At 27.5% G+C, this 23,606-nt stretch overlaps 1 protein-coding gene across 3 annotated transcripts in view; it reads right to left on the minus strand.

Moving 5' to 3' along the window:
- The window catches only part of LOC109336645 (protein NRT1/ PTR FAMILY 5.8-like), a 22,409-nt gene continuing 4,524 nt past the window's right edge, over window positions 5,722-23,606 (minus strand). Inside the window, exons 1-6 of one of the 3 annotated variants that reach the window (XM_019573365.1) lie at window positions 10,573-10,602; window positions 10,427-10,430; window positions 10,303-10,383; window positions 9,350-9,567; window positions 7,069-7,583; window positions 5,722-6,562 (exon numbers count right to left, since the gene is read on the minus strand). In XM_019573365.1, the coding sequence (XP_019428910.1) occupies window positions 5,761-6,562; window positions 7,069-7,583; window positions 9,350-9,567; window positions 10,303-10,383; window positions 10,427-10,430; window positions 10,573-10,587 (1,635 nt within the window). In that variant the 5' untranslated portion in view covers window positions 10,588-10,602 and the 3' untranslated portion in view covers window positions 5,722-5,760. The other 2 variants (XM_019573366.1, XM_019573367.1) reach the window with 2 other exon arrangements.

A 23,606-nucleotide genomic window follows, 5' to 3' on the forward strand; every position in this document is an offset into this window, starting at 1 on the left:
TTTATGAATTGTGAGTTTGGTTTGATCTGATTACTGAGTGTACCTTTACTAATAGGGAGATTATATGGGCAGGTTGAAGATGCCAACATAGAACTTGTGAAGTTTAAGATACGATAATAAATTTCTGATAATTTTGATTTTTGTTGATCTTGTTTTGCTGAAGTTTGGTGTATGTTCTTGTTGGCTGAAGTTTTGTTGATCTTATTTCTATGTAAGTGGGAATGATTCAAATGAATATATAACTATAAGTCCATTTAAGCTTAAAGAATGTCATGCTCTGATAATCCAGTGGTTGAGTAAAGTAAGGTATAGCATGCAACAATGGCTGTGATTGTTCAGTATTTAGTACAAAAATGGCAGAGACCATAACTTCTTGTGGGTTATTAGTATCCTTACTAACAAGCATTTGTTGTTTGCTCCCGCAACCATATGAAAGTGTTTCTGGGAAAAAAAAACTTCCATCGAAGAGAAGCAAATGAAAGGCTTACATGTCAGGTAATGAATTAGTAATTGCATCTGATTTCCAAAAAAATCCTAATTGTTTCGAATTTTCTTTTTCTCTAGTGGAATATTTACAAAATCTCTATGAATAGAACCAAACCTTATTCCATAGTATTTACATAAGATTCCTCTTTCTTATTCTTAAGCAAGTCCACTAGAGGGCTTAGTCGATACATGATTTATGTAAGATTAAATCATGTAAGATTTCAAGAGTCAAATATTAACTCTATGCTGTTATATCATGCCATGTTGCCAACTTCAATTTGATATCGATTTTTCTTGAAAAATATTATGGAACTCTCTTTTTGTCATGGAACTCTCTTTTTGTCATGGAACACAAGGTTGTATTTAACCTTCGAGTAATCATGGTTTATAAGCTATGTTTAATTGTTTAAAGTTACTAGTATTCCTACTTCCTAGTGATATATTCAAATAGGTTTTTTTATGACTTCAAATTATTCCAATGTTTTCAACCCTCTATGTTATTATTAGGGGTGATGTTTATATTTATGCGTTAAAAACATTACACAATTTTCTAATTCATTACAGAAGGTTAATTATAATTTTATTACTTATGGATAATTAACTAATTTTTTTTAGATGTGTTGCTGCCCTTCCAATAAATGTCAATTCTAGGAACCAATCACTTAACTTTTTGGTCATCTTGAGATCTAATGAGACCTTACATCATTATACCAACATCTTCTTAGTAGTTAAGTTTAGATCCGATGCAATATAAGCAACACTTATTAGGAGCATGGATCCTTTTTTATTTGTAAACCACTTTTTAATTTATAATAAAGTAGCCTATTTATACTCTTACAAGATGTTCATGGTCGATTTGGATAAGTTGTTTTTAGGCAAAAAATAATCTAATTCAAACGCATAATTAACTTAATGTCTAGTCTAATTTATTTACATTATGATCGCCGTGCAAATTCGATTTGAATATTATATGCAGTATGAGACGATTTGGATTGATTTTTATATAAGATTGGAACTCTAGACACACACTTTAAAATTCATAAACATCACTAAATATTAAGTCTGATACACTCTAAAGTAACAAGTTTACATGTATTTATGTTAATATTGTCACAACCTTGTCATAATACACTTTACATATATTATACAAATATAATGCTACAAATCCACAACTTTATTTCTGACACCATGTTAATTTAAAGACCAAAATATAATGAGAATAAAATATCTTCTCATATCAGGAGATAACTTAACTCCTTGGATCCATTTAGTGTTTAACATGTGTCTTATTTTCCTTACTTCAAGAAATTTTCATTTTAAGATATATTATAAATGAAAAAAATAAGACACAAGTCAGACACTAGACACTGACTGGATTTAAGGAGATAAATTATCTCATATTGTAATGAGATACTTTATTCTCAAATATAATTGGAGTCACTATAACGGGAAAGGACATTATATTTACTAGTGTGTACAGGCACTTCGTGCCTGTGAGGGAATATTGTGTGATACTATATATTCAATTTTTATATAGTTCATTTTTTGAATTAGAATGTATTTGTTGTGTTCGGTGTACTTTATATTATATTTTTTTGTGTTTATGATAATGTTTAATTTAATGTGAGATATGTGGTTAATTAATGTATTGGTGGTGGTTGCTTAGGATTATATAGTTTTTTTTGTAAAAATTAAATAATGTGAAGGGCAAAATAGGAAATGAAAATTACACCACGATGGAAGTTATTTAAAGTTTTGGCTTTATATATAGTATAGATAACAAGATGTTGTCATTAAAAAAGAAACAACTGGATATATCATTCACTTCGTCATTCATTGTGATTGTATTATATATCACAAGAAATCAAATTTAACAACTTAATTATATTCATAAAAGGAAATATCATCTCTACAATGTAATTTTTTTACTTATGTATGAGAATATACTACTTAACGAACACATAATTTATAATCATATTAAATGAATATTACCGAATCTATCATATGACTAATAGATTGTTGAATTTGCATTCTATCTTATTTCAGAACATTATCAAACTGAATTGTTAAACATTTCAACACATAACTTGGATGGTTCTAGTTGGTAGAGTTCATCCAAAAACTAAATTGATCGATCTTTTAAAAAATCAATCCAATATAATCCAACCATATTCTGTTTTTACTATTACAATTTATTTTAGATTGATTTTTTATTTTATTTTTTAATATAGAAAAACCCTACTGTAGGATGTGTATGTCTCACTCTATCTAAATTGGTATTATGAAAGATATTTTTTAGAAATCTTTGTTATTATAATTCTAAATTATGGGTACCTAAATGTAGGTAATAGGTGATGGTGATATGTGCATCATATCTATATGTGTTTGTGAGTGAGATAGAAAAGGAAGGAAGATCATGTGTTTCAATCTCTGAAATATTGATACACAAAATTGAACTTATTTGAAGGCATCAATATTGGGTGGTCCATACAAGAGTGAGAAATATCAAAATGATAATATAATCACATGGGTATAGTAAACCACCAATAGAATCTCTCCACATCACCAAATCTCATTATTCTCTCTTTCTGACATCTACACGTGTCACACCCACGATATCTGTGTCGGTTAAAGGTTGTTGAAATTGAAACATAGAAGAGGATCATTGTCCCTCTTTCCCATCTTATATTCCTCTCTCCGTCACTCTTAACTACCTCACACGGTGGTTGCAGTGACGGTGCAACATCATGTTCACTTTACGGAGAGTTTGGGACTTCATAATTACACGCACCCGTATTCGCAAATCAGGTATATATCTATCTATTATGTTTATAATTTTCAACTCATTATTTGACTTTATCTAAAAAAAATACTTATTTTTATATTTTTACTCAAACTATGATTTAGTACTTCACTCAATCATGTTCAATTTTACTTTATATTTTCACTTATGATGATTTTACCTAAGAGAATCTAAATCGTATTTAGTGATGATGTTATGATTTTTTATGAAATAAAATTGTAATTTGGTAGAAACGTCCTAGTCTAATTTTGAGAAAAGTTTTATCTAATTATCTGAAGTTTGAAAATTAATCTATTATGTGTAAGGGGAAACATGAATTGTAGTTTAGCATGATTTTGTGTCAATGGTTTTATTAGTTTACCTCTGGATTGATATGTTTGGGAACATAGTTTCTAACTATATTATTTTATTAATTTTAGGAAAATATGATGTTGCAATACCCAGAGTAACTCTAAAATTAATATTAATAATGCTATATATGTTGAAGATTTGATTGAGCATTTTTATTTGGTTTAATCTCATGATTGGAGAAACAGATAAGATAATAAGTTTTTTCTTAAGAAACTCAACACCTTACTAATATATTAAACTAGATATTAGTCTAGTTGTGTAAGGCTCTAGTGGATCCCTAGAAAGTTCGATTTTTAGGAGAAACATTTGTTGGAAGGGGCAGCTATGAACCTCGAAAAAAATTAGTTCCTTATCCAAAAAAGGTGAGGATACTCTTGGTAGTCCAAAAAAGAATATTAAACATAAGTTAGTAATTTTGTCATTTGTTTTGTTCAATGAAAAAAGCAAAAAAAGCTGTTTTAATTAGAGGTTTGTGTTTGGAAAATAAATTTTCAGGGCTGATGAAGCTACAGCATGATGTGAGGGCATGTGAATATGAGGATATTCATGTGATGTGGGAGATGCTGAATAGAAATAATGAATCAGAATTTGTTCATTCTCTTGTGAAAAGTAAGAAGAGGAATTACTGGAAGTTTTACAAATGGGTTAGGTGTGCTTCATATATTAGCCCCTCCTAATCAGAACACATCACCTTGCTATGTTGTACATTGTAGTGGGTGTTTTTTTTTGCTTCAATCAGGAATAAAAAGGGTATAGAGGGTTTCATGTAGGACACACTGTCCTCTCTCCTCTAAATCAATTAGTATGTGTATGCATATAATTGAAAGTGGTATATATATGTGTTTGTAGTTTGTTCTATGATTCAGATCTTCATATGTTCAACCAGACCTTCATGTATTGCTTTCAGAAATGCATGAATTGTGTCTCACCTTTGTGTGTTTTCTATGGTTTTGTCTAAGGTTTTAATTTGGATTCTGCAACCATATTTATGATTGCAACATTACAGTTTTAACAGTTTGTTAACAAAGTTTTTGCTATAATTAACACATTTTTTACATGTAGGGTCAATGCAATATAATAAAAACCACAATTTAAAGCCATAATTTTGTATAACAAAACTACTTGAATTATGATGGTCTATGTAAATAAATACTGGAATGTTATTAAGTGTGATCCAAGTGGAGTATTATTGACTGAGATGAGTATTTTCAATATCTCTTTAATTGTTAGAGATGATAATCTCATTTAAGATGTAAAGTGATGTAGTTTTATGACTTTTTTGAGAGTCATGGGAAGGGATGTTAATGACTAACAAATCTACAAGGGCGCACAAGCGTTGACTTGAATGCATGATGTAACATGGGCATTGATTTGGTCCAATGGTGTGACATGAGGATTAGTCCACATTAATACAAGGTGTATGATGTGGGTATACTCCTTAAGGCGAAGTATGATAGTTCTTGAACTATGGTTGTTGATATAGAAAATGGTGGTAGCTCTCGAGCCTTTCCAAGGGAGGTATAGCTGAACTAAGTATAGATAAGGAAGGTTGTTGATGAACTTTGGTGTAGAGGTTTCATAGTATTGAAAGAATTCTTAGCAATGAATAGTTAGAGTAGGAGTGTTGAGAAGTTGCACTACAAGTTTGCAAAGCTAAACTTTCGATAACAACGTTAAGGATACTCGAAAAGACTTATGTTGACGGGAAAGAGGCTCTTATGTCCAATAAAGTGAAGTTGAATATTCGCTAAGGTGAAAATTATTATATAAATTTTCCAAGGAATGAGATATTCGTTTATTTCAATAATGAGGATATTATCAGGGAAACATTATTGTATGAATTCCAACATTAGCTCGTATTGGAATGGTAGAGAGGAACTAATATTACATATAGAACTTTAAGTAGTTTGTTATAACTTGTACTAGGCATGAGCATATAGTATTGGGTTAAGATAGGGGTATGTATATATATATTCTGTAAAATTGGGTGTGATAGGAGGAAAATCATGCATTTACTGCCATTCAATATATCAGGTAAACTAGTTTAAGAAACTTCAGCCTAAAAGCAAAAAAAGAAAGTTAAAACAAAAATTACAAATTGAAAAGAAAAGGAAGGAAACTCAATTTTCAGTTTCAGAACCACTCCTATTGTAGCAGTATTTACACAATAATACATATAATACCAAACTCACTACACTTAACCATGTCAGAAGCCAATAGTAATTGTCCAAACGTGCTTCATTCATATCATCACAGAACCAACTTGGAATCCCTTTAGAACTTGTGTATACTTCAACTATTGTAATCAAAAGTGCACTCACAAAGCTTCCAACTCCAAAAACACTTGTATACAATGCAATTCCCATTGTTCTCATTGTCTTAGGAACTTCACCATAGAAAAACTCTTGCATACCAACAACTGTGAAAATATCTGAAATTCCAAGAAGAATATATTGTGGCAACAACCAAAAAATGCTAAGTGGCACTGTTTCTGATTGTGCAAGCCTTCTCATTTCAACTAGAGCTGCAATAACCATGGCTATGATTGAGAGAACCATTCCAATTCCCATCCTTTGTTTAACACTTATACCTTTGTCTTGGTGTGTAATAAGCTGAGCAATTGGTATGAAAATTTTGTCATATAATGGCATCAATAGTATTATTGATAATGTAATAGCACTTTGGAGCGTGGCTGGTGGAATCTTGAAATGTCCAATGTTTCTCTTCATTGTCATGCCTTGTTTTGTGAAGAATGTGGCTGGTTGTTGGAAAATCACTGCAAACATAAGAAGCATTGTCCATATTGGTAGAAGCCTCAGCACAACCTTAACATTTGATAGAACATCCATGCCACTTTTAGGATCCTCGTTCAAATCTTTAAGGCTTTCCAACTTTTCAGGACAAAGGGGTTTCTCTTGAAGCCTATCACAACAAAACAATGAAAGAAAACCATCTGTAAGTAATATGATGTCGTTCGACCCATTTAGCCGACTCCACCTAGTGGGATAAATACTTGACTGTTGTTATAAGTTTAAGTATACTGCATGAGATATATTTATAGGTTACCTAAAAAAACATTTTTGCAATTGTTAGAAAAACAAAAAATCATTTTCTGAAATTGAACAGACTCAACAAGGCGTTGGTCTAGTGGTGTAAGACCCTGCTAGATTCCCAGAAAGACCAAAAGGTCAAGGATTCGATTCCTGATAGGGACACTTGTTGGAAATGGCAGCCAGACACCTTGAAAGAGGTTAGTTCCTTATCCATAGGATGAGAAAATATCTTTAGTAGCACAAAAAAATTTAAGAGGATCTAAGTGACACAATGTTGCATTTTTTCTGTAAATATTAGTAGCAACATATCATGTGAAAATGAAACATAAAACAAACCAAACACTATAATTTTGTGTGAGTGAAAGTGGAGCTTACTCTAGCTCTATGACTTCAGACTTGTCATTTGGTAGGGTAATTCCACAATGGAAGCATTTCAATGCAGATGATTTTATTGCTTGAAACATGTTCATGAAGTGCTTCTTAGCTTGATTATCATCATGGTGCTTATACACATAAATGTGACTACCACATGAGAAAACCAAAATAGAGAGAAGCATTGAGATTGCAGGGATAGCAAAACCTATTACCCAACCAAAGGTATCTTGGATATAAGACATGACTGTAACACCCATTAAGCTTCCACCACAAATGCCAAAATACCACCATTGGAAGAATAGTGTTCTGTTCTTGCCACTTGTATCATCTTTGCTACATGGTAATTCTTCATCTTCATCAAATTGTTCAGCACCAAAGGCTTGTAGAGATGGGTTATATCCACCTTGGCCTAATGAGATTAAGTATAGAGACAAAGAGAGAAATGAAGATGACATTGTTCTGTTTCTAGTGTACCATGATCTTACTAGTGTTGTTGATGTCAATGCTACAAGTCCCTAAGAATAGAATACAATAAGATATTGTTATTTTATCACCATGGAAACTTAAAAATTCAAAATTGACCAAGAATTTAAATTGCCTACCATAACACATAATACACCAACATTAGTATTATAGTTATAGTGGCCCTCACAATTATGTAACTTCACAATTGTGTTGTGGTTCTGAATCACAATAATAGAATAACATCATACCACATAGTAAATTCATCAGATTATACAAATATGGAAACAAATTTGTATTTACGTATCAGTAATCATAATCCACATCACAATAATAGCAATTGCTGCAATAAACATGTAATTCAGAAAATCACTTCATTGATATAATTCTACTAACAATCATATGAACAAGGAGAAACCAACAGCTAAAAATTCATTGTAATTTGTTTTACCAAGTATTTTTGGTTAATAAATTATCTTTTATGTAATGAATTATCAAAGCATATAAACATCATGATCATGGTGCCATAACTTTATAAACATTATCTATATACTAAAAAGAGAAAAAATAATAATATAAACATCAAGATCATGGTGCTATGACTTTATATTTGATGATAAACATTAGATCATATGACAGAATATTTTCAATAATGATATGCTTTTAGCATGTAGTGCTTAATTAATTGAATAACTTTAAAGGAAAAGAGGTATACATTGTCTCTAAAGTAAAGTTAGACAAGACCAGTTTTGATATTATCATGTTGCTTCACTTTTTACACATTAGAACAGCTTCATTTCTAACACAAGCATATGAATTTAACTAATTAGTAAAACTAACAGCTAAAAAATCACTGAAATTTGGTTTTACTAATTATTTTTGGTGAATAAGCTATTTTTTATGTAAATCATCAGAATCATGATTTCACAGCAAAACTCATTTTTATGTTTAGGGAGGATATACAACAAAACTCTTAATCATTTTAAAATTTATTAACCAAAATTATTATTAACTCTTATATTAATAAATGATTTTTTTTGAATAATTCCATGTTCTCAGAATATTAATTACATCTTTAACAAAGAACATGACATTTTTTATGAAGAAATATTAATTTTTTAATAATCAAAATTAGGACAGATATTATGTTAGTGTTGAATCTATCTTTAAAAGGTAGCACAGTATTTATGGTTAACAAATAAGGCTAAATGCTCATTAATTATTAACATAATGATGGATCTCCTAATAACAATATCAAACACAAAATGCAAATGTTATTGGTATATTCTCAGCTGTTTATTAATATTTCCCATTACTAATTTTTAAGTGTAATGAGTCATTATATAACAATTAGTAATGGGTCATTATACAATAACAATTAGTAATGGGCCATTAGTCATTCATATACATTTTCTATAAGTAAAGAAAATAAATGACGGATAAATATTATAAAAAACAATTAAAAGGGACAATAAGTGGAATACCTTTAGTTTATTTATATATATATATATATATGAGGTTAAAACTTTAAGGTATTAGGTATATAGTCATGTTTATCAACTTTTATATCCTTAACTCATCTATTTCTATACGTTTTCTGCATATTAACTCACACTTAGAACACCTCATAATATCTAAACTAAAAAATGACAAATAAAGTTATATGGAAAAAGGAGCCTAGAGGCATGGTGAAGTTCTAAAATAAACCTAATACTTAATTTGGAGGCAAAATTTGAAGTATAAAGTAAGAGGGTTTAGTTTGTAGAGATATAAAAATGATAAAGTTGGAAAATATATAAATATGTGGAGGGTGACTAACCATAAAATAGAGGAAAGAAGAGGCCATAATGGTGGAATATTTGTGGCAGTAAGCATCAGCAATGGGTGCCACTAACAAGGGCATTATTGAGGTGAAACCAACCCAACTATTTACCATTTTTGCTGCAGATGAATTGCTTAGGTTCACAACATCAGTTAGATAAGTTACCAAATTTGATGATACCCCCTTAAATGCAAATCTCTCTATTCCTGCAATGCCTGCCAAATTACACCACATATATACATGTCAAACACTATTTTTTTTTACCCCAAACTTTTTTTACCAAAAGAAATAAAAATACATATTATAAATGGAACAAGGATCCTCTCAATTATCGGAGAGGTAAGTTCTTATTTTTGTTTATAATTTTAATAACAAAATTTTAATTTCATCATAAATAAAAAGATAAAAGTGTTATATAACACTTATTTTTTTGGTATTCGAAATGATCCTTACTTTTATAGGTGTGTATCAGTAAAATATGAGGGGCAGTAAATAAAAAAAATAAATTCTTATTTGACTTTTTTAATTAACTACATTACTGCATAAAAATCTCTTCCTATGAAATAAACCAAGAGAAGAATTTCTGTCCTATGCATTTCAATTATCCAGTTTTGCTTCTCAAACACCCATCAGAAAATCAGAAAAGCAAGAACATGAGAAAATTGCTATGTTCCATTCAAATATCAAAACATGCCAATGATATGAGGACAACTTTGCTATGCTTTTTTATGAGTACTAAGCTCAAAATGATACTCTATGGGGGTCTATTTGTATGGAAACAAAAGTGGTAATTACATTTCAAGATATCATCATTAATGAGATTGGGATAGTTTCCTTTAGTTTCTCATTCATACATGCATCACTACAACAATTATTGTGTTTTATACATGTTGAGAAAACTCATGTGCAATATGGTTGAAAATGATAAAGCATAATATAAATATGCTTACCTATGAGTAGAATACATGACTTGTTGAGCCTATGGAGTCTTTTTCCACCAGCCATGAGAAAAGAAGTGTAGGCCAAATGCACCTACAAGTTAGGACTACTTATGATGAAGTTGCTAATCTTGCAATCTCTATAGAGTAAACTATATGAGCCACAAGATATGAGAAAACAATAATATAGAAACCATAATAGGTTATGTTTCTTTGTGGTCCTATTTAAGGCTTTTGAGTCACAAATAACTATGCATTCATTCATTCACCCCCACCACCAACCAAACACACCAACATTTTATTTCACCATTTTTTGATCCCTCAAGGTTTAAACTTTGAATGGCTATGTGCATTATATATATATATAGAAGATATTATATGTATTAAGGTCCTTAATGAGACAATGGACTTTAACTTTGAAATGAATGTACTATGCACATTAAAAAGCATCTCCCAAAAAAAAATTGTTGATTGCTTTCCTAGTAGTAGTTTCATTGATTGTCACGAAACAAGTGCAAAAGCTAGAAAGCACTTTGGGTATGGTTTTATAATTTTGTTTGAGAGATAAAAGGAACAAAAATATGTTATCTTAAATATTGTCTAATATGTTATTCTGAACCAATGATAATGAAATAAAAATAATAATTGTTTAAATTTTTTAATTAATATAACATGTTTTTATTGATCCAGAACAACATAGAAGATAAGATTTGTGACAACAATTTTTTCTTCACATAAAAGCCAAGTGTGTATTAAGCATCCTCTCCCACATTGACACGTTGCACATGTTTCACACATCCAATGCCACGTAATTAACCCATCATGAATCCTTATTATGCAAATATTATTTTATGAACTCCAACATGGAGATGTTGATATGATGAGCCTATGATTCAAGTACAAGACTTTTTTTTACATATTTGTTTTTAACATTATAGAGCGTGAGACGGATTAAACATATCCCTTACCTATCTTTAAATTTTAATTGATCAATTTTTGAACCTAATCCGTCTCTAATTAGGATGAGAAGCATGAATGATGAGTCCAAAATAAGACGAGTCAAGATAGGGACGGGTCCGGGTTAAAAATTGACAAAATGACAAACATAGATTTTCCCCCCTCAAATCTTTAAGCATGCATAAATTTGTATATAAACTCAACTAAAACCTGCATCTACATACATCAGCATATAAACTATAAACCATAAATTGCATCATTCAAACTAAAAACTACCACGATCACGTGACTAAAGATTATAGAAAACATTCAAAATTTTGGAACAATTTAAACTGTAAGTGTCAACATAAGTGGAAGTATTCTTGTAAATGATAAAAAACACATGAGAACTGAAATGACAATATGCTAATACTCAAACGTTCACACAAAAATAAATACAATAACTAGCTATTAACTGAAAAATGAAACTTAAATTGGAGTTCACACGAAGTACTCAAAAACTAAAAATTAATTGGTTTTCTATCGATCAAAGATTCATGGGCTTGTTGATATTTGAGTTATGTGAGCTGAACATAATAGATATTGATATGTACTTATTCAATTATTATTAATATATAATTATAAGGGACGGACCGGGTCATCCGGATATAGATCCGAACCCGTCTCTTTTTGACGATAGATTTGTCCCTTTTAATTGAGTCTGACCTTTTTTATTTATTTGGACGAGTCAAACCCGTCCCTAAGTCATCGAGTTGAGATGAGTTTATGGGTCGGGCCGGATCTTGCTCACTCCTATATTATAGTATATACTTAGTGCAAGTGAATTCCTTGTGTTTAACTTGCTAGGCTATTATTCAAGTAGACTTTTTCATATAATCACATGAAATATTTGAATATTATATTGGATGATGAATAATATCTATGCATTGCATAAAGTTTTATGCAAATCATAAATAGTGAAAAATGTATTGATAATATAATAACTCATTCAGTGCATACATTTTTCACAATAAATTATATACAAATTAAGTGAGATAGTGATGAGTTGTCTTTGTGTTTAACTTATTGTCACAATTGCATATAATAGACAAATTATAAATTTATTTGCATAAGTTTTTCAATTAGAATTATTTAGTAATTTGCTTTCGTGTAACTCTCTTTCTTATACTATTATTGACTGAAATAATCTAAAACTAGTAATTAAGAAAATATGATGATGAACAAATATCACATACTACTTTTTCATATAAAGGTTTAGATTGTGGGAGGACACTTTCACATGCAAGGTTAGGGTCAAAATATCACAAACCACGTGAATAATTTATAGTAAAATTTACATATATCATTCGTTAATAAGAAAAATATGATAATCAAACCTAAGTGGTAATGGTTATGGATAGAAGGCTCGCCCATGCAAGGTTAGTCATTTCAGTTAGCATTTGAAGTTATATATAATGGATCATGTCTATCAATTGCATAGGCATCCCTTTATTAATTTAATCAATTCCAATGGGCTGAAGAATGTAATTTTTCTGGTATTATCAATAATATTCTTTACTATTTTTGGGTAAAGAACAATTCTTTTTTGGGGTGTGTGTCTGTCTTTCACAACAAATGTCGTCCCAAAAAAATCAAATCTTAACTTTTTAGTATTCTTAAGGATCTAATAGGATCTTCTACTACTCCTACAAAACTATCAACTTAGATACGATATTTCCGTGAAATTGTATGTAGATGGCATTACTTAAGAAAAATGTATTCTTCCTATATAAAAATGCACTCTTTGTAGATGCATATAGAAATGGTCAACTCGAATCAACCCACTTATATATATAAAGAAATACTTGTCCTACTCAATCATCACCAAGTTAAAAAAAGTAAATAAAAAAAATCAATACAATGTGGCTGCCTTTATGGCATCATAATGTCATCTACATTCTTCTATGTATGTTTAACCATTTTTATGACTTTAGTATATTGCCTTTCCAATCTTACCTTTACTTTTGCTTATTATTATTTTAAGTATAAACATGTGTGTGATTTTATGTGCTCACTTTTACCAACTTACCACCATCATGTTGAGAAGCGAAAACATGTTAAGCCATAGGCCAAGCACGCTATACACACACGCATACACAATCTCCACAAGCATGCAACACTACATGAAAAGAGTGCATGAGAGGTTAAAGTAAAAGAAGACTAGGTGATGATGAAGATATAACAAATTTGCACATACTTCATGTAACATCCCAACTTTGACCTATGATTCCTTATTGGCCTCTAAGAATGTCACTTATTAAATTTAAATATTACTGTAATATTTTATGTCCCCTGAAGGAAGCCTCAGGTAGCAACTCAATAAAATCAATGATTATAAGTCTTTAAGGTCATGAGTTTGAATTACGGGAGATTCCATTTAAGAGAATTAAAATGCTACTGGGGTATTTAAGCTTAATATGTGACACATCATATTTATGAACCCGAAAAGTCGCATGTCTAAGATTGGGATGTTACACTTCACAACAAAACTTCTTTTATTTTATATTGTGGAAAAATTAATGTACCACTTAAAATATATAGTAGTTTATCACGAACAAAGCGTTGGTCTAGTGGTATAAAGTTCTGCTAGATTCTCAGAAAAAACCTAAAGATTAAGAGTTCAATTCTTGGGAACGACTTTTGTTGAGAGAGACAGTTACGCATCCCAAAAGAGATTACTTTTTATATAAAATGTGAGGAAATATCATTGATAATACAAAAAAAATTATTGAGTTAACGATAATAAATATAATAATAAGATTATTGTGGTTACTTACCCCATTGGTATCCATGTGCACTAATTCAACCTGATTTGAGGTTGATTGTCACTAATTCTTACCAATTCATTTTTATATATGTTCAGATCTAGATTGATTATATAACCGGTTGATCCATGACGGTTCTAATAATATTGATATTACTTTAGAATTTGTCAATGAATATACATATGAAACATCTAAAGCATTTATATTTTACCCAACAACCCAAATATATATATATACAAAATAATAATAATAATAATAATAATAATAATAATAATAATAATAATAATAATAATAATAATAATAATAATAATAATAATAATAATAATAATAATAATAATAATAATAATAATAATAATAATAATAATAATAATAATAATAATAATAATAATAATAATAATAATAATAATAATAATAATAATAATAATAATAATAATAATAATAATAATAATAATAATAATAATAATAATAATAATAATAATAATAATAATAATAATAATAATAATAATAATAATAATAATAATAATAATAATAATAATAATAATAATAATAATAATAATAATAATAATAATAATAATAATAATAATAATAATAATAATAATAATAATAATAATAATAATAATAATAATAATAATAATAATAATAATAATAATAATAATAATAATAATAATAATAATAATAATAATAATAATAATAATAATAATAATAATAATAATAATAATAATAATAATAATAATAATAATAATAATAATAATAATAATAATAATAATAATAATAATAATAATAATAATAATAATAATAATAATAATAATAATAATAATAATAATAATAATAATAATAATAATAATAATAATAATAATAATAATAATAATAATAATAATAATAATAATAATAATAATAATAATAATAATAATAATAATAATAATAATAATAATAATAATAATAATAATAATAATAATAATAATAATAATAATAATAATAATAATAATAATAATAATAATAATAATAATAATAATAATAATAATAATAATAATAATAATAATAATAATAATAATAATAATAATAATAATAATAATAATAATAATAATAATAATAATAATAATAATAATAATAATAATAATAATAATAATAATAATAATAATAATAATAATAATAATAATAATAATAATAATAATAATAATAATAATAATAATAATAATAATAATAATAATAATAATAATAATAATAATAATAATAATAATAATAATAATAATAATAATAATAATAATAATAATAATAATAATAATAATAATAATAATAATAATAATAATAATAATAATAATAATAATAATAATAATAATAATAATAATAATAATAATAATAATAATAATAATAATAATAATAATAATAATAATAATAATAATAATAATAATAATAATAATAATAATAATAATAATAATAATAATAATAATAATAATAATAATAATAATAATAATAATAATAATAATAATAATAATAATAATAATAATAATAATAATAATAATAATAATAATAATAATAATAATAATAATAATAATAATAATAATAATAATAATAATAATAATAATAATAATAATAATAATAATAATAATAATAATAATAATAATAATAATAATAATAATAATAATAATAATAATAATAATAATAATAATAATAATAATAATAATAATAATAATAATAATAATAATAATAATAATAATAATAATAATAATAATAATAATAATAATAATAATAATAATAATAATAATAATAATAATAATAATAATAATAATAATAATAATAATAATAATAATAATAATAATAATAATAATAATAATAATAATAATAATAATAATAATAATAATAATAATAATAATAATAATAATAATAATAATAATATCTGCCATGCATTTCACTTGGCTTCCTCTCTTTATTGTTGGTGCTTAGATGAGATGGACCACTTTGTTCAATTATTGTGTCAAAATGTAGTGGGAAATGAGTAGTCCTACTAGTATTTATTACATTTTCTCAAATCTATTAATTCTTTTGTTAGATTCTTACTAAACCGATGTCAACATATCTTCTCCACTCATGTATATATGAGATGGAGGGTAATTCAACAATTAGGGCTACAGAGAGATAAAAGAAATATTGGTGAAAGTGTTAGGAATATTTTTTATTTAGATGATATATTTATAAATATGTTTTATGATTAGATATTATAAGATAAGGGTTGGTTGTTAGTATTGTTTTTGTGACGTAGCAATTTCTGAATTGAAACATAGACAAGAAACACAACTTGGGTGTGAGTGCGCTTACGCACTTGTTTGTTCAATAGATTGGTGCCTTTTACGCAATCTGAAGGAGGGAATATAATACCAACAACACATTAGTACTCATCTAGGGCAAACAACTTATCCAACTTAAGTTTCAGATACTAGCTTAATCATAAAAACCTATTTGTTAACCTACTATAAGGATTCAATGTAGAGAATAATCACATTCTAAGTTGGAATAAGATTTTTTTTTTGTATAAGCTTAAATTAACCCAAAACAGAATAAAATTACTAAATAACAAAATAATTCATATTATGAAAACCAACTATAAATATAACATTAAATAAGTAGACACTATATCTTTCTTTCTTCCAATTCATGTTACTGCCCAACTCATGAATCATTTGAAATCTGTAACTAACATTACGTAACTTCCATTGTTTCTATTTCTCAAAAAGCAAAAGATGTTTTACAAACAAAAGGAAAAGCTGCATATTCCAAACAATATTTTCTATACTCGTACGCAAGAAATTTACTATATATGTGACATTACTTTATGTCTCGTTTAAATTTTCATGAGGGAATGGAATTATTAAGCTGAGAATGGAAGTAACAGATAATGGCATTATAGGTCATGCAAAGATTAATATAAGTTTTGACATTCTTATGAAACATGAATGGAGCAAGTAATGGAAAGGCTTTATAGGATCAGAAAGTGAGATTTTGATCAAATAATTGTGTTGGACATTATCAGGATTATGTTCAAAAAGGGATTCATAGTAGATCATCTTTAATTTCCACTAAATGGGACTACAAGTTCTTCAATTATATACGATTGGCTTCAAATATGACTTATTTATTTTAGAGTAAATATTTTAGATTAATATAAGTTTGTTCTCTTAAAAATTGAAAAAAAATACTCGAAATGGTCCCCAACAATATCAAATATGGATCAAATTAGTCTTTTTGTATAACATCTGATAGATACTAACTTAACCCTAAAAAACATTAGTTTCACCTACATTTGAAATTTTTAGGAACTATTTTAGGTTTTTCAATTTTTGAGAGATTAAACTGATAAAGTCGATAAATACGAGTGATTGAAATGAATATTTACTCATTATTTTATTTTTAAAAGGGGCAATATATACTAGATTCTATGGTTTGATTCTAAATCTTTGAGTGTATGACCCCAACATTTGACAACTAAAGTTTTGTTCAAATTGGTGTGTTTCATTATTGCTTCAATGATCAATATGACTTTGCATGCTTTCATAAATGATTCGATAAAAAGGGACATGGATCTTTGTAGGTGTTTTCCGGCTAAGAGATTGTGCTAGATGTTTTTTCGAAATAGATATTTTCATGTGTACTTTCTTATATGTGGATATGTGAAAAACAGAGATAAAGATGATGATTATTATGTTTTTTCACAAATATTAATTACACTCACTAATCAAACATTTTAATTTTATCCCACTTCCATGTGACTATAAGGAACAACAATTAAGCCTTATATTTTTATTGAATGGGAGGTTAATTATATGAATTAAATAATGTTATAATATTTTATTGACAAACATTAGCTATTCTTTTTCTTGTGGCTAGTATTTGGACCCATTTAATGCATTCATATCTAACGGAACATTCGTATCTCTACTATTTATCTCTCAACATTCAATCTTATATGAAGTCAGAAATGTTATAATATATAGTAAAAAGTAACTGTAAGATTCATAATATTATATGAGATTGAATATTTATTATTTTATATGATTGACCTAAGATACTTAATATTATAATTAGTTCTATGATTTAATATTTAACTTTCACATGGCTAAGATAGGCTTTACGCACCTCTTACTAAAGTTATAATTTATACATTCTATCTTGCTTGGACTTAAACGAATCACACGAACTTTAAGGTTTTATACACATTTCTAGCTTCTCAATTATTTTCTATATCGAGTCTTCAATTAGAACAATGGCTTAAAGTTGATTCTTGATGCGGTTAGAACAATCTTATGTGACTCTACATGTTCTCACACTATGGTAACCTCGTCATACTCATCCTAAATTACTCTAAGTCTAACATGGCCAAATAGTATTATTTTTATTAATATATATATTCAATAATACAGAATATGAGGTTAATATAGCATTTAGAAATCTTTCTTATATATCAAAGATAAGCCCAAAAAAGCTACAAAGCAAAGGAAATAAAGAAGAAAAATTAAAGCAATTCTGATGCTTATTTGTCGTTTATAGTAGTGCTGCTCTCACCGATCAAATTATGGCACACATTTTTTTATCCCAATACGGATAACTATGTGGAAACATAAGGTGATAATAATTAATAATTAATAACAAAACTGGTGTCATTAGGCTTCTATTCTTTAATTAACTAAAGCAAGTAGTAATATATCATATATGTTTTGGGTGTGGATTAAGTGTAATCATTATAATAGGATTACAATTAGTTTTGAGATATAACCTTAACGATTACGAAAATAATGTGAGTTAAAACAAGGAGAATATTGTTACCTCTCTATAGTTGTTGGAAGAATGTGTTCCTTTTGAATCCACAAAATTAAGCTGACATCAACTGTAGATGTTGGACAAATCAAGATCCCAACAACTACAATATATCTCTCTGATTTCTGGCACAGTGTAGATTCAGGCTCATAAAATTTGTAGTATAAGACTAGAAAAAAATTGTTTCAATTTATCATGGGATGAAAATGTTTCTGAATGAGGTAATGAGTGATGATGTGGTAAAGAGAGTTGGGTAGTTGCTTAAATATCTCCATGAAATGCTGAAGCTACTTGAATTTTTCAATTTTAGATGACTTATTAAACCATTTTCCATTTTCAATATTCCTTGTTTGCAGTTATCTCCCATATACAAAAAAGTTATAAAATTTAACATGTGATATATTATATCAACACATTATATTTGCATATAAGAATGGGGTGAAATGTCTTAATCGTGCATATATTTTACTCATGAGTTTGCTTTCTGTCATTTGTATTATTATAGAGTATAAATAAGTTTTATTAAAAAAAAGTTTTGTTTTAACAGATTGTTATGTTAAATGCATAATTTCGTGTATTATCATAAAAATTGTGTGTCAATGGTGGATCCTAAAAGACAAAAAAACAATACATGGGTTTTGTCTATATTCATATATTCCATGTTGATATTTATTATATTCTTTCATATATAAGATATTGATATTTATAATCATGTTCAAGGAAGTTAACTATCTATCTTGTTCATACTATTATATCAAATCATTAAAGTATGTTATGATTCTTTTTCATTCTCCTCCTTCTAGTGAAATTTTAAGTGAAATACAACAAGCAAGTTATAATCCCTCTAGATGATTTTCAAGTGAGTACAATTTAGATAATTTTCCTCCATATTTTTCATCATTGTTTATTTGTATGGAGATTCTCTCCATGTCATGCTCCTCATTTTTTCGTTTATTTCTCACATCTTACCATCACCAATTATTTTTAACCAAAAAATAGATTCATTATTTCATGATACATATAAATTATTTAAGGTTTAAGACCATCTTTATTTACTAAGAAAACAGATAAAATCTAGACTTTATTGTTCTTGTCTACTTCATTTGTTACACACCTTTTTGTGAAAATAATAATTATCTCTACCAAAAAAAATTATTTTTAGCGCATACAATTGTGATCTAACACCTATCATCATGCTCCAAGAATCCAATTATTAATTAACTTTGAGGTTTTGTTGTAATAACTTTGTGAGTTATTTATTCTAATAATAGAGTAAAAGGATATGTTTTGTAAAAAAAATGTTTTTATAACTCTTCTTTCATCAGATTCTCTCTCAAACTCTCAAAACATTATAACCTTATATATATATATATATATATATATATATATATATTATATTATATATTTCATAACGTCTGTTTACACCTAAATTAAGTTACACTATTTATACTCAACATCAGTCATTCATTTTTTCTAAATCCAGCGGACCAAAATTTGTGAAATTTCAAAGTTATTTATGATTTCTCTTTTTTCTCTCTCATCACTTATTGCACTCACTCATTTGGTCCGTTAAATTTAGGAGAAATGAATGGTTGAGGTTAAGTATATCTTAACTTGAGCGTACACGGACCTCTCCTCTCTATCTATCTCTATATATATATGGTTGAGGTTTGAATACCTTATAATCCAGGTTACATATTTTTATCTTAATCATATTTTTATCTTAATCCCTTATATACTTTTTGTATTAATTATATACACAAAATCTAGAGTTGCACAAAGAAATAGTATATGATGAACGAAGATCTACTCTCCCAATTTGTTCATAATGATGTTTCTCACCAATTATAATGTGTCATTCAATTAAAAAAACTATAAAAACAAAGTTATATTAACTGATGTAATTTAATTAGATAAAGACATGAAGAAATACATTTTTTTGGGACAACTTATCTCTCTTTCCCTATGACATCCTATTTTAATTTTTTTAGCATAAACGGACCCATCCTCTCTATCTATCTATATATACATGTATATATATATGGTTGAGGTTTGAATACCTTATAATCCATGTTATATATTTTTATCTTAATCCCTTGTATACTTTTTGTATTAATTATATACACAAAATTTAGAGTTGCACAAAGAAATAGTATAGGATGAATGGAAATCTACTCTACCAATTTGTGTTCATAATGATGTTTCTCACCAATTATAATATGTCATTCAATTAAAAAAACCATAAAAATAAAATTATATTAGCTGGTGTAATTTGATTAAATAAAGAAATGAAGAAATAAATTTTTTTGGGACAACTTATCTCTCTTCCCCTATGACATCCTATTTTAATGTTAAGAAAATATTATTTGATAATACTCATTACCCAAAACATTTGAAACTATTTAACTCCTTTGATGAATATAAAAGCCAAGCATTTTTGTCACTTCCAAGTATCACCGTCTACTCTGCTACACCAGGGAATAATGACTAAAATTATATGTCATAAAAACATTAGAGACACGATTTATATTATATTCTATAGTTGGATTCTATTTATATATGGTACATTGACCCTTCATATATAATATATTCTCATCATTCAAATTAGTGTTAACTAACCTTATAAATTATTACCAAATATATTAGACAATGTCCTTATTATATTTACCAATGTTTTTAAGTGTAAAAATAGAAAAAGACAAACATAAATGAATTGTAAGAAATTATTTGTATGAAAAAATTTAAAATTTGGACACTCAAGTTAGATTACTGATCTTTTTTGATAAACTACATTGATAGTGCAATTCTCAATGATTTCTTCATAATTTAAAAAAATAATATATAAATCATGTTTTACTGTTAACCCTTAATAGGGTCATGTATAATTGTTAATGTATGAAAAACAACCGTGATAAATATAAATCAGGCCAATGGTATATAGAGTTTGGCTTGGAACATGTTAATTGTCATAGCAAATGATAACACAACTCAAAATTATACTCTTTGCGATTTAGGAGGGTTTTAATGCTTGAAACCATGGTCTTTCTTGATATAAGAACTACTTCACCAACTTTATTTCAAGTAAGAATGAGAGATTTAATTACATGAGATCTCTCATTCTTCTTCTTATGTGCATCTTGTTTTGTTACATACTTATATAGATTATTCTATTTATGCCTACATTCCTTAATAACATGATTGTGTCACCTTTTATTATTGATTTATATGGTGGTAGTTTGGAACAATTTAATTCATTCAATATTTTAGTAGAGATATTATATAACTCAAAATTCATAATACCATCTTCCTTGTGAATCAAAACTCAAATATATTTTCTCTTTATCTCCTAATCATTTTTATTATGGTGCACTCATTAACCTTTACAAAAACATCTATTAGAATTTGAAAGTTAAAGGACACCAATGTTAATGAAGAAAATGTGAAATCCAACTGGAGAAAAGAGTGAATCCTAATTGTTGACCTAAGCCCTAAATCTCCAAAACTCATCAGTCATCCATGGCTGCAAAATCCCATTTTTAACCTCCCTTGTGTTCCCTAAAACCAAATCCCCAACCTCAAAATTCAAACCCCATTATCAATCAATCACACTTTCATATGCTGGAATCGGGTCATAACAAGTTCTTTTTCGCATTTCGGAGAGTAATTTTGATATTTTAATTTGAGAGATATGGATAGTACTTTACATAAGACCTATAATATAGTAATAAACTAGTAGAGACCCATGCATTCACATGGGTGATAATCAATTTTATATGAATATATGTAAATAATAAAAAGTAAATTGTTAACTTAAAAGTTATTGATGATTACCTGTTAGGATATGATATTTATGTAGTAGATTGTTGAATTGAAGATGTTGATGAATAACATTGTGTAGAATCTGTTTTTTAAAATAAGAAAAATATTATTATGGAAAAAATTAGGAAAAATATAAGAGTAATTGTAAAATACCTATTAGAGATTTTGGAAAATTTCTTTATAAACCACATCTATTGTTGTCTTGAGTGATTGACCATCTTTATCATGTATCAATATCTTCAATCCAAGTTTGCTTTGAACCCTTGAAATAGCTAAGTACAATTGACTATGACTAAAGACGGGTCTAGGTAGATATAAGTCTACACTTTGTAATGATTGACCTTGAGACTTATTTATCAACATAGCATATGAAACAATAGGGGTGGTAATGTGGGCCGGCCCGGCCCGCATTTGGCCCGCCAAAATAAGGGCTGGCCCGGCCCGTATTGTTAAAAAGACTCAAAATGCCAGCCCGACCCATATTTTGCAGGGCTGGCAGTAGGGGTGTTCGCGGTCCATTCGGATCGGTTTTTAAGCAAAATATCATCCGATCCAAACGTGTAATTAGTATGCGGTCCGGTCCGGTCCGGTCCATTTATATTAAGATGTCCGATCCAATCCGGTCCAAATATTATATGCGGTTTCGGTCCGGTTTGGATCGGTCTATTTTTTATATATAAACATATAAATTCCTTCAATTTTAGTCTACAACATCAACAAGGTAGTAACCAGAACAATGAAGAAAAGTTTGATTCTTTTAATAGCAAGATTAGAAACATCAATATTCATATTGTTACGACAGTTTATATACATTTTTGTTGTGTTTAGCTTACTGCTTAATGCTTATGTGATATATTTTAGTTAACTTAATAATATCGGTCCGGTCTGGATCCCAGACGTGAAACCGAAGACCGGACCGGACCGATCGGT

Source organism: Lupinus angustifolius, chromosome LG20 (assembly GCF_001865875.1).
Source record: "Lupinus angustifolius cultivar Tanjil chromosome LG20, LupAngTanjil_v1.0, whole genome shotgun sequence".
NCBI lineage: Eukaryota > Viridiplantae > Streptophyta > Magnoliopsida > Fabales > Fabaceae > Lupinus > Lupinus angustifolius.